Source organism: Pseudophryne corroboree, chromosome 6 (assembly GCF_028390025.1).
Source record: "Pseudophryne corroboree isolate aPseCor3 chromosome 6, aPseCor3.hap2, whole genome shotgun sequence".
Lineage (NCBI taxonomy): Eukaryota > Metazoa > Chordata > Amphibia > Anura > Myobatrachidae > Pseudophryne > Pseudophryne corroboree.
Window position 1 is genome coordinate 348,686,154 of NC_086449.1, and position 14,122 is coordinate 348,700,275.

The 14,122-nt window shown below is 43.6% G+C and overlaps 1 protein-coding gene across 1 annotated transcript in view; it reads left to right on the top strand.

The window, feature by feature from the left end:
• Positions 1 to 3,697: 3,697 nt before the first annotated feature.
• LOC134932271 (uncharacterized) overlaps positions 3,698 to 14,122 on the top strand; it is a 40,328-nt gene continuing 29,903 nt past the window's right edge. The window contains exon 1 of the mRNA XM_063926561.1: positions 3,698 to 3,916. Within this exon, the coding sequence (XP_063782631.1) occupies positions 3,770 to 3,916 (147 nt within the window). The 5' untranslated portion in view covers positions 3,698 to 3,769. The remainder of the gene's footprint in view (positions 3,917 to 14,122) is intronic.

Here is a 14,122-nt window from a genome sequence, read left to right on the forward strand (position 1 = left end):
GCATTCACGTGTTGCAGCATTTTGATTTTCTAAAATTCTGGTGATAGATTCATTGATCATTTGATTGCTTTCTAAGATGTTGATATAGCTTTGCTGTTGTCTGTGCTGTTCTTCCATTATGTGTTGTAAGTTGCCTATGACATGTGTAATGTCTGCACGCATGATTTCCATGGTATTGGCAATTCTGGTGGTTGGTTCATTTTGGCGACTGATATTTCTGCTGATTCTTCTGAGGTGAGATGGTAGGCTTGAAAAAGTTTGGGTCTGCCTACGCAGGCAATCTTGATTAGTGGCCTGCTGTGTAGCCCAACTGTCCCAAAACACTTGACCAGGGCCTTGTGCTACTGGTGTTGTTGGGCTGTGTTGTGGTGGTGGTGTGCTTTGCTGTGGTGGTGTACTCACAGGTGCTGGGTGGCTGATTCCTTCGATTACTGGCTGCATTTATAAAATGATTGTCTCATCCAAGTCACTGTGTTGCTGCTGTTGCGTAGGGATGCTGGTACCAGTACTAGAATCTGGAATTAAAATAATTTTGCCATTAGTTAGGCATATGTTAGAGAAATTAATACAAAGCAATAAACATGGAACACATGTATTTTAATGGTACTTTCAAATATCCAGCATAGCAACATCATCACTTAGAACTTAAATACAGACATATTCCTGTTTGTGGCAAATGTGTCTGGTTACTTCATTCTTAAAGCAAGCACATGAGTTGTATGGTAGATCAGACATACTTCACCATAAAAACACACTTTAAACCATAATGTGTTGCCTTATAGTGTTTAAAACAAAAACATAGTAATGTTTTTGCATGTTGGTGCCAATGTTAGGACAAACACACATGTGAAATTGAGGAAAAAAACCTTACTATTTGCCAAGCTTACACATGTGTTTATGTTGCAGCATCTTCCACACAATCTGCTACTGTATGGCTGAAGTGGACATACATATCTTTACTGGATGTGGACAAGGCCATTTTGCTCAGATTCCATTTGATGTTTTAGTGTTTTCGGTAAGTATAGCAGATTTGGTTGGATTTTGAGTTAATTAGTCTAGTTAAATGGATTATTACGAGATGACTAATTTTGTTTTTATTTACAGTTTGTTACAATCAAGATGAGGGGAGTGTGGTTGGCGTCTTGGAGGTGTGTCCAAAATTTGGAGTGGTGGGATCGAAGAAACTGTAGACAATCTTCGTGGCGGGGTAGCGTGCTGTGTTTGGGACAGGACATCAGACCTTGCTTTCTTTGTTGCTGCATGTATTATTTGTTGGTGTGGTACAGGAGTCCGCCTTCTGCTGCTGAAGACTTCTTTTGATGGACCTAGGATTTAAAGTGTAATGTTGTTATGGCCATTCCTTTACAAACATAACCTATACTACAATGGACACTTTACCTGCTTCCGGTGTGTCATCATCATCAGATGTCATGGGAGTGACTGTAGGATGAGCAGTACTGCTTTTTTTCAACACTGTAAATCATGAAACAAATAAAAGAACTTATTTATTCATACTATTGTTGATACAGCCACCCATTATGTTTATAAAGATTACATCTTACAAAAATGGCTCTTTATTTATGGAATAACAATTACGCACAAAAAAAAAAAATTACAAACACACACATTGGCCAATAGCCATATGCACTATGGTAAGTGCAACACAGGAAAGAATGTACAGGACACAAACATAGGACACAATTACAAATACATACACTAAGAAGCAAAAACACACACATCTTCATTTTCAAATGTAATGTAAATAATGAAAGATGCAATATAGAAAATGCTCTGTGATGTAGCACTACAAACACACATTACCACAATATGAGCAAAACAAACAAACAAAAACAAATAAGCCATCGTAATAGTAAGGTAACTAAGTCTGCAGTGTTGTGTCAGGGTACAAATACAGCCTAAAACTGAACCAACAAATAGTGGGTTTGCCTTAAACAAGATTACATTCAGTACTAATAAAATTACACATGTAACTGGCTTCAAATTGACTTTGCACTACTCCAGCCTCTAACATGTCAACCACTGTTTTGGAAACATTGCACATGGATAACTGAAATAAAAAACTTAGTCCTACTTTCAAACTGTAAAATGTGCTGAAGGAAAACATTATTGCTGGACAATTCTATGACACACCAAGTCCAAACTACACATGGAAAATGTACTGTAAAAATACCACATGACATACAGTAAAGTACTATGTGACATTGGCTTTTGTTGAAAACCTTACCCAAAACGATGCACACTTGAAGATGTGAGTAATATGCAATGTCACATGACACACATTTACAAAAAACAGATATCTGGCAATAAAGGGCTGTCCACCACCGGTATTGTGAGCCGACTTCGCCTCCTTGGCCATTTTGGACTTGACACGTCGCGTTATGTCTTAGTACCGTTTGCGGCACGTGTCCTCCGTCCGCTTGACCACCCCCTCACTATTTACAGCAGCAACAACTTTCACCCACAACACCGTCTTCTTCTGTGTTGGCACCTTGGCGGACTCAGGCCCAAATAGCTGCCGCTGATACTTCATCAGCTCCCGCACCAATGCCACATTTTCAGCATAACTAAACTTTACATTCCGCCCAGTCTTAGTAGTGGTGCGTGGCTGTGGAGCTGTCTGACTGTCACTATCACTGTCACTTGAGGCTGCTGCAGCAACCTCACCCACCTCCTCAACCTCACTAACCTCATTAACCCCACTCTCACTCACCTCCTCCACCTGACCAACCTCCTCCCCCTCACTCACACCCTCCACCTCACTCACCTCAGCCACCTCACCCACCTCTGAGTCAGACATAATTGTGTGGTTCAACAATTAACACAGAAAAAAAAGACAAACATCACACTCCTCCACTACCACTGCACAACACACACACACACACACACACACACACACACACACACACACACACACACACACTGACAAGGGACTATAAAGCGAAAAAGCTTGGACAAAAAACGAGACAAAAAAAAAAAAACAAGACTACTAGAATTACAAGATTACTTTCAAACACAATACTACACCCAGAAATCGCTAACAAAACTCCTCACCAAACCAACTACTCACCAACCTCCACAGCACAACCTCCCTCCTCACCACTAACTAAACCCACGAGGTGCGGACGGTTTGGGGCGTATTTATATGGTTGCGCACAGACACTCCTACATCTGAAACACAACCAATCACGAACGAGGATGAAAATCGACACTAAAAGTGAAAATGCGGCCGTGGTTGTTAAAAAACCCTGCCGCGTTTAACATTGAAAAAAAACCAAGTAAAAACAACAGAAACACGAACACAAACGCCCCCCCCCCCCCCCCACATGTCAGTGTAAGTGATCGTAGCTGTGCTGAATTTAGCACAGCTACGATCAGGCCGGAATGATCCCCTTAGTTACTAACAAATTGAGCATTGAGCTCAGTGATCATGAGGGACTTTTCATAGCTAACTTCTCTTTAATGTCTTAGGATCCATCTTTCTGTCCCTCTTGCTCTAACCTCCTAGATGTGATCATTTTTCATAGTAGCTGATTTGCCTACTGTTGCTAAGTGTAGTAATATTTTAGTCTGCCAGGAAAGAAAGGAGTTACTAGTTAAGTACAGTACAGCATGTGACATACAATGCTCCACCTAGGTGTTTTTTGTTTGCCAGTGTAAGTTTTATTTTTTCAAGACTTCCTGCTAACAATCTTTGTCAGAGAGAGATTGTCCCGTGGCTGCATAGGTGACTCAGATGCATGTCTGAAATATGGATCCTGCAGAGGTGAAGTGGACAGCAAGGGAGTATTCTCTTCAGGAATATGTGAACAACTTCCAAGATTCTTTTCCCAACATCATCAAAATCACAGAGGGGTTCCTGGGGAAGCAGGAGATAGACAGTGTCAGTTCTAGCACGGTGAGCACAACATACATGTGGATTTTATCTCCTGTACCAGCAGATACAATGGGGGTCATTCCGAGTTGTTCGCTCGTTGCCGATTTTCGCTATACTGCGATTAGTCGCTTACTGCGCATGCGCAAGGTTCGCAGAGCGCATGCGCTTAGTTATTTTACACAAAAGTTAGGTATTTTACTCACGGCATAACAAAGCTTTTTCATCGCTGTGCTGATCGTAGTGTGATTGACAGGAAGTGGGTGTTTCTGGGCGGAAACTGGCCGTTTTATGGGAGTGTGCGGAAAAACGCAGGCGTTCCAGTTGCAAAACACAGGAGTGGCTGGAGAAACGGGGGAGTGGTTGGGCAAACGCTGGGTGTGTTTGTGACGTCAAACCAGGAACGAAAAGGACTGAGCTGGTCGCAATGGCTGAGTAAGTCTGGAGCTACTCAGAAACTGCGGGGTAATCGTTACGAGAAAATTAACGAAGCTTTCGTTCGCAATTCTGCTAAGCTAAGATACACTCCCAGTAGGCGGCGGCTTAGCGTGTGCAATGCTGCTAAAAGCAGCTAGCGAGCAAACAACTCGGAATCACCCCCAATGTGCCTTTGAGTCTCTGATTTTCTTGCTCTTAGGTTTAACATAAAATTATTATTACTGTCTTCAAAACCTATACTATACAGCATTTTAATAACAGTTCAAGCCATGTGTCTATGTAATATAGAAATAAAAACAAAGGCATCCAACAAGTTTTTGTTCTGCCTTTCTAAACATTTGCTGCAGATTTGATTAATGTAATTTTAAAAACTTTTCTGATGACAGAAAAGTCTAAAAAAAACCCCAGCAAGCTGATGTGTATTATATAGAGTATTTCTTGTGCCCTTTGTATCTATGGTACAGGGCCGGTTCTGGCGCTCTGAGCGCCCCGGGCGGCAATAGGGGGCGTAGCTTCGTACAGGGGGCATGGTCATTTACGCCCCCTGTACAGTCTGAAATGATGTGCGGTGCGCGATGCCGTCATCGCGCACCGCACAGCAAAGGTCCTCTCCACGAAGGGAAACTAGACGCGTAGCGTAGCGTCTAGTTCCCTTCGTGGAGAGGACCTTTGCTGTGCGTAGTGATAGCAGAAATAGAGCAAGCCTCCTGCCGGCGCATCTTCCCGATCACAGCGGCTGCGTGTGGTGTCACGCAGCCGCCATGATCACGCCCCCGTTTGCACCTCACAGCCCCCCATTCATCCGGCTCCTCCCCTGCAATGCTCTGTCTCCTCTCTGGAAATAAAGCATTGACCGCACCCCACCCCTCCCCGCCCCACAACCGCCTTTGCCTGATTGACAGGCAGAGATGAACGCATTTTCTGCCGCCCCACCGCAGAAAATGCGCAGGACGCCCGCATCTTTTTTTCAATAATTCCGGTTGGATCGCACACTGAGATCCAACCTCAATTAGGCCCATAGGGCCTAAATCAGACCTGATCGCAAAAGCAAAATCTTTCTCTAATGGGCAAAACCATGTGCAAAGCTGGAATAAGACTCCGGGGGGCCCAGGGCACTTATGACAAGGGGGCCCATATGGACTAAAATAAAGTGATAAAGTGTGTGTGTGTGTGTGTGTGTGTGTGTGTGTATGTGTATATATATATATATTTAAATTTGCAACAAACGGCACTCCATATACAGTATGACAGCAGCTGCATGGGTGCCCTCCCAAAGGTATAGTATATGCTGTAACACATACCCTACAAACAATTCCTAGGTTTCACAATAGAACATACGTGTAACAGGCAGTGACTTTAGCCAACATTTCAAAATCTATTTTAAGAAAAATATTGTAAGGGATCCCTAACAGCCACTGCTAATAATCAGAAAGTTTCCCCAGCACTCCCCGGCCCGCTCACTGGCATAAGGATTCAGCAATGTGGAGGTTTGAAATTTCCTGTCGGGGAGGGGTCCAGTAGTCCAACCCTAATTAGGGGTAATTGCAGGATTTGTGTATGTGTATTTAATACACAAACTTCTTTATTATTCAGTATCTGAGTGCCGACTCTCATTCTCTTCATACACTACAGACACTGGGAGGGCAGCGGAGCAACATATCCAAGCAAAGGGAGTGCCGGTCTGTGATCTTTATTTTATATATATATATATATATATATATATATATATATATATATACAGTGGAGACCGGCGGCACTCAAGCAGACTTGAATCATGTAGACAAAATGCGGTAAGTTTATTCCGACATGTTTCGGGGAACTCCCCGTCCTCAGGGTCTAACAAACCAAACTAAACCACAGTGAATCCTTATAAACCCACCAAACAATAATGAGACATACATACACAACTATACTCACCTGTGTCACGGCGCCAAACGTCCGCCCAGGAGTCCCGCAGCTCGCCGGAGTCGCCCGCCGATGACATCAGCGGAAGTCGCGCCGGACCGTCACCAGGGCACCAGGACGCTCCACGTGCAACCCCACCGACCGTCCCGGTCGGAAACGTACCTGCGCGTCACCGGACTCCGCACAGCACGATTGGCCCATGACACAGGGGAGTTACCTTAGCAACCTGGAAAAGTAAATAAACAAACAAATACATGAAAAATGGACTTAACTGACGAATCAACAACATAATGACATACAGATTAAAAGAGCAGTTGCATGAAATCTATTAACCAATAAACCGTCCGGCTAGTTAATCCTGATGTCAACCCTAATTAGATATGCTGCTATGTTAACTATATGACTCCCTAATGAGGGAAGCTGGGGAAATTTATAAATAACACTGCAATCCCAAATTTTCATTGAGACCACCTGGAGACAACGTTCCCAATGTAAAGATCCAACGTGTCTCCCTCTGTAGTAATATCCTACCCCTGTCACTTCCCCTAACCGAACTAGGCACCTGATCAATTATAATGGCTCTAATGCTAGCCACGCCATGTTTATCAACTAGACAATGGCGCGCAAAAGGTTGTTCACTGCTCCCTTTTTCATGTGCCTTCTTGATGGCACTTCTATGGAGGGCCATGCGTTCACGGAACTGTCTTATGGTCTTGCCCACATAGGCAAGACCACAAGGACATGTGAGTAAGTAGACCACATGTGTGGATGTACATGTGAGTCGATGTTTAATGATGAATTTCTTGCCAGTCATTGGATGGTTGAAGGATGTGCCAGTAATTAATGTGTTGCACGTTGCACATCCTAAACATCTAAAGTAACCTTTTTTGGACCTAAGGAAATGCTTTTCTTGGTGCTTGGTGAGGCTAGACACATCTAGTTTGACTACACAATCACCGATGTTTCTGCCACGTGTGTGTAGCTGGGCAATAAGGAGGTATGTGCTAAAGATGTCAACGCAGGGTCAGTCTGAACCATGGGCCACAAACTTTTGGCCCTTTTGGTCCTATCATCAGATCCGACCACATACTTGTTAACCCAAGGTAGCCTATGTTTTGATAAGACTTGTGTCTTAGGCCTAGGGCATAGCGCTGTTTCACGAGGGATATCCATAGCCCTCTTTCGGGCCTGTTGCAAGGCTTTTAATGGGTAACCCCTTTCTGCAAATTTAACTAACATGGCTTCCATGGCATTATCTGTCTCAACCGGGTCTGTAGTGATCCGGCGGACGCGCATAAATTGCGAAAATGGCAAACCTCTGCGTAAAGCTGGCGGATGGTGACTCTGGAAATTCAATAATGTGTTGCGATCTGTACTTTTAACATAAAGGGAAGTGGCCAATTGTCCATCTTGTATAGTAATAGTGACATCTAGATAATTAATCGATTTGTCATCAATTACATAAGTAAATTGTACCGCATGTTGCGTGGCGTTATGTTCCTCCCACAGTGAGCTTAATTTATCCCTTGGGCCCCGCCACAACACAAGCAGGTCATCAATGTAACGTCGGTACAGGATGACTGCCGGTGCTACAGCGGGGTCCAGGGAAAACATTTTCTTCTCCACCTGATACATGAACGCGTTCGCGTACGATGGGGCCATGGCAGACCCCATCGCACATCCTGCGATCTGTAACCAGATTTTGCCATTAAAAATAAAATAATTACATCTGAGAATGCGATTAAGTAATGATAGAAAAAAGGACACCTCAGGGCCTATGTAGGCCTCATTGTCCTGAATCAACATTCGAACCGCCTCTACGCCTGCTTCATGTGGGATGCAGGTGTAGAGGCTGGTGACATCAGCGCTACAGAGTAAAGTCCCCTCGGGGAAGGGACCCAATCGCTGCAATTGCAGCAACAGGTCTGTCGTGTCCTTCAGATACGAAGAAAGTGCCTGTACACAAGGATTAAGAAAAGAATCTAAATAAACTGATATGGGATGGTATAAGGACCCCCTGGCTGACACAATGGGGCGACCAGGGGGATCCACCAACCTTTTATGAACCTTGGGCACGGTGTAAAAAAGTGGTACCCGTGGGTGTTCAACTTTTAAACTTTTACATACATGTTGAGTGATCAAGCCCTGGCTCATGGAGGTATCAAGGAAGGTATCTAATTCTAATTTGTAACTTCGGGTAGGGTCCAGAGTGAGACGTGTATAGGTATTTGAATCACCGAGCTGCCGCTCACATTCTTTAACATAATCGGTGAGGTCCTGTATCACTATGGACCCCCCCTTGTCCGCTTTGCGGATTACTATATCTGATAGTTGGGAAAGTCCCTTCAGAGCGTCTAAATCGGGCTTAGATAAATTTAATTGAATGTCCCTCTTTGGGCCAGTCTGAGCCTCCGTCTCCAACATTCTGGTAAAGGTACGGATCGTGGGGTTGAGGCTGGGGGGGATCAAACTGCGAGCGAGGGGCTATCTTTTGGAGTTGTGGGGGGATCACTTGACTAGAACTAGTCGCATTGTCCTCCTCTCTGTGGTTGAAATATTCCCGTCTCCGGAGTGTTCTCCCCAAGCGTTGTACTTCTACCTTCCTCTCCAGAGCATCAGGAAAGGTGGTAGGGACGAAAGAGAGACCTTTAGATATTGTCCGATATTCAATGTCCGTCAATGGTGTGGAAGACAAGTTAAATACAGTCTCTTTTAATTTCTCGGGGGCTTTGGAGCGTATGTGTCTTTGATTTTGCCCCGCCCTCCGCGTCCTCGTCCGCGCCCTATGCCTGGTGCGCGGGTGGATCGTACTTGCACCCCCCGTGGGTGCTGGTCTAAAGGGAATTGTCCCTCTGGCGTGCTTGTCCCTACCACCTTTCCTGACGGGAATATTTCAACCACAGAGAGGATGACAATGCGACTAGTTCTAGTCAAGTGATCCCCCCACAACTCCAAAAGATAGCCCCTCACTCGCAGTTTGATCCCCCCAGCCTCAACCCCACGATCCGTACCTTTACCAGAATGTTGGAGACGGAGGCTCAGACTGGCCCAAAGAGGGACATTCAATTAAATTTATCTAAGCCCGAATTAGACGCTCTGAAGGGACTTTCCCAACGATCAGATATAGTAATCCGCAAAGCGGACAAGGGGGGGTCCATAGTGATACAGGACCTCACCGATTATGTTAAAGAATGTGAGCGGCAGCTCGGTGATTCAAATACCTATACATGTCTCACTATGGACCCTACCCGAAGTTACAAATTAGAATTAGATACCTTCCTTGATACCTCCATGAGCCAGGGCTTGATCACTCAACATGTATGTAAAAGTTTAAAAGTTGAACACCCACGGGTACCACTTTTTTACACCGTGCCCAAGGTTCATGGCAAGAAATTCATCATTAAACATCGACTCACATGTACATCCACACATGTAGTCTACTTACTCACATGTCCTTGTGGTCTTGCCTATGTGGGCAAGACCATAAGACAGTTCCGTGAACGCATGGCCCTCCATAGAAGTGCCATCAAGAAGGCACATGAAAAAGGGAGCAGTGAACAACCTTTTGCACGCCATTGTCTAGTTGCTAAACATGGCGTGGCTAGCATTAGAGCCATTATAATTGATCAGGTGCCTAGTTCGCTTAGGGGAGGTGACAGGGGTAGGATATTACTACAGACACGTTGGATCTTTACATTGGGAACGTTGTCTCCAGGTGGTCTCAATGAAAATTTGGGATTGCAGTGTTATTTATAAATTTCCCCAGCTTCCCTCATTAGGGAGTCATATAGTTAACATAGCAGCATATCTAATTAGGGTTGACATCAGGATTAACTAGCCGGACGGTTTATTGGTTAATAGATTTCATGCAACTGCTCTTTTAATCTGTATGTCATAATGTTGTTGATTCGTAGTTATGTCCATTTTTCATGTATTTGTTTGTTTATTTACTTTTCCAGGTTGCTAAGGTAACTCCCCTGTGTCATGGGCCAATCGTGCTGCGCGGAGTCCGGTGACGCACAGGTACGTTTCCGGCTGGGACGGTCGGTGGGGTTGCACGTGGAGCGTCCTGGTGCCCTGGTGACGGTCCGGCGCGACTTCCGCTGATGTCATCGGCGGGCGACTCCAGCGAGCTGCGGGACTCCTGGGCGGACGTTTGGCGCCGTGACACAGGTGAGTATAGTTGTGTATGTATGTCTCATTATTGTTTGGTGGGTTTATAAGGATTCACTGTGGTTTAGTTTGGTTTGTTAGACCCTGAGGACGGGGAGTTCCCCGAAACATGTCGGAATAAATTTACCGCATTTTGTCTACATGATTCGAGTCTGCTTGAGTGCCGCCGGTCTCCACTGTATATTTTGAGGATCAGTCTTGTTTCTCTAGGAGGGCACCGCAGCACGTTGTCAGTGGGAGAGGGAGTGCCGGGATCATTACATTGGATTATATATATATATATACATGAGTATGGGTAGATAGGGGTATTGGCGACCAGCTGGTGTTTTTATATACCAAAATATTTAGCGGACTAGTATCGTATATATAGGACTGGATTAAGGAAGAAACTCCTTTTTATGAAAAAGAAAAATAACAATTTATTTTATCAATAAAAACTATATATTTTACACTTGATGAAGTCAGACAGACGAAACGCGTTGGGATCTCCTGTATGACCTTCCACCCTAAGTTAAGCTGTTTTTTACTAACTACTAATTTTTAAAAAAATATTTTTATTTCTTTCCATTCTATGTCTTAAAATATTTTTATACAACTGCTTTTTACTATATAATCCGTTTTAATACATTTTTTATATCTGTAGAGGAATCGGTTTTATATGTATCTTTTAGAAAGCAAGTGTAAAATATATAGTTTTTATTGATAAAATAAATTGTTATTTTTCTTTTTCATAAAAAGGAGTTTCTTCCTTAATCCAGTCCTATATATACGATACTAGTCCGCTAAATATTTTGGTATATAAAAACACCAGCTGGTCGCCAATACCCCTATCTACCCATACTCATTTAATCTTATACAGCATCTCACCAATGCTGTAAAACTGTTTAGGGGACGGCTGACACCCTATTACTTACAAGGGAGTATTTTTTACATATAAATATATTCAATTTCAGGTGTTGTTTTCCCTCACATGTGGCGCTTTACTCATATTTTTTACATATATATATACATATATATATCTCACACACACACAAACACACACTGTACATACATGCATACCAACATACACAGACGCACACATACCTGGAACCCGGCTGAGAGGAGGAGATAGGTGAATGACAGATGAATATAAAGAGTGGGACCCATTGTAGTAGCTGCTGTGGCTAAGCATGTGTAGAGAGCTCTTCCATCTTGAACTGCCTGCAGCAACAGCAGCTGTGATCGTGATCGCAATCGCGGTAGTGATCGCAGTAGCGGCATCTATTGAGACGGAGAAGTCCTGCACCCCACAGAAGCATGGGGTGCAGGAGGGCAGCAACGGAGGGCCCCCAATAGAGGGGGCCCGGGGTAACGTACCCCCCACCCCCCCGTAATCCGGCTCTGACCATGTGCACTGCAGGTGGGGCAGATATAACATGCAGAGAGAGTTAGATTTGGGTGGGTTATCTTGGATCTTTGCAGCGTAAATACTGGCTGCTTTATTTTTACACTGCAATTTACATTTTAGTTTGAACACACCCCACCCAAATCTAACGCTCTCTGCCAGAGCCGGCCCTAAATAATATGATGCCCTAGGCAAGATTTTGGCTGGTGCCCCCTTGCACAGACGCTAGTTCCGCCTCTGACCCTGTTCCCCTTTCCCAGCACCATCACCCCTCCCCCATAGCAGTCCTTATTTTGGTGCTCCTACCCCCTATATTTTAAATAGTAACAGTATGAACATTCAGTGCGCAGCCCAAAACAGGGCGTGTTCTTACTGGGAAGGGGCATGCCTACACAATAATACCCCCAGTTGAAATTACGCCACACAGTACTGCAACTTTATTCACATTATATCATACAATAATGTCTCTTATTCATGTTACATCACACAGTAGTACCACGTTACTCCTCACAGTAGTGCCCCTTATTCACATTACACCACACCATATTGCTCTTTATTCACATTAGACCACAGAGTAGTGCCCTTTCTATATGATATGACACAAAGTACTGTAGTACACCTTATACACATAATGCCACACATTAGTAATGCATTTCGTATACAGATAGAGCTGCAGTCACACACAGATTATAGGCATGCTTTTTTAAATACCTAAGCTTCAGAAAAGAAACAAACAGGCTTTTGTTCAGTCCCCTATTAGAATGGATATATACACTTTTGCATACAGTTCTCTGCAATTTAAGTATTAAGTATACACAGTACAGTATTTAGGAGCCCACTTATCAAACAATATTTGTGGCTATTCCCCTGAAAACACCCATTTTCGGGGGTTAGCTGCAAATATTAAGTATCCCCTGAATGTATGTAGGAGGGACCGCAGCAGGCATCTCTGATACCCTCAGCGACCCCTCCATTCACACCGGCAGCTGCATCCCCCTTAGCTTTCTATGTGGGATGCGATGCTGCCAGATTTATCAATATCCGAATTGACACCTGCAGCTACCGCCATCTGAACATGGCGGTAGCCTGTTGTAGCCTATGGGCTACATCGTGGGTGTAGTTCTGGAGAGTTCTTTATAAATTTAAAGTTTTGACATGACAACTTAATGATTCTGTTACTTTATATTGCGATGTGTAGGCATACAGTATATAGCACTGATATTATAAATATATACTGTCTTCTGTTTCATACACGTAAGCCATTATACCAGTGGCGTAAGTTCATCCCAGTTGCCCGGAGGCAAGATAAATATTGGTGCCCCCCTATTTCCTATATTATGATAAATGTGTGTGTGTGTGTGTGTGTGTGTGTGTGTGTGTGTAGTGTTCTGAAAAAAAATTATATACTGTATTTATACATTTAATTGTCTTTTATTTTAAATCACACATCTCTGAGCAGTCATACCCAGGATTAGAACCCATGACCTGTTACACTGACAGCAGACACTTTACTGATGGAGGTATTTGCTCCTGTAGAGGAAGCATGAGAATTCTAACTATATGAAATTATGTGTAATTGTCAGAGATGTAACTTCATATAGTTAAAATTCTCATATTTCATATACAGGAGCAAACAGCTTCATCAGTAAGGTGTCTGCTTCCAGTGTAATAAGTTGTGGTTTCTAATCCTGGGTGTTACACTTGTAAAATGTGTATATTCAGTATAATAAAGAGGGTGTGATCTGTAAGGTGCAGGGACCAGTGAGGAAGGCGGCCACTGAAAAGACAGCGGCAGCTATCAATTAACTTAATTCAATGGTGTCACAGAATGGGAGGAGAGGTGCCCCCTTCAGAGCAGGAGCCCGGCGGCAGATGACTCCGTTACCTCCCAGAGTTCTGCCTCTGCATTGTACAACAATTTCTAATATGCAAAAATAAAAATAAATTAACTCTACACAAATAAGAGATTACAATCTTGGAAAGGTAACTTGTAAAAAAAAGGTTTTGCCAGGCAGATTTGGACATTTGGCTCTTTGGGCTAAGAAGACAGATCTGGCTCCACTGCACACTGTTAATGTGTTGGAAGCTCATTGCACGCATTGGCCAATAGGGTGTATTGGCGGAAATATTCAGATTGCATTGTTGTTATTGTATTTCTAGGGCTAACCACAAATATGAAGCATCTTCTGAATGTATGAATGGGGATCCACCTTAAATACCGGAGTACTGTCCACTTCACATGAGCAGTAGCATGTCCAGGGTCTGAACCCAGAAATTAGAGATCACTTTACTTCTTACACAAGAAAGAAATGGGAAGGATGCACTCCTAT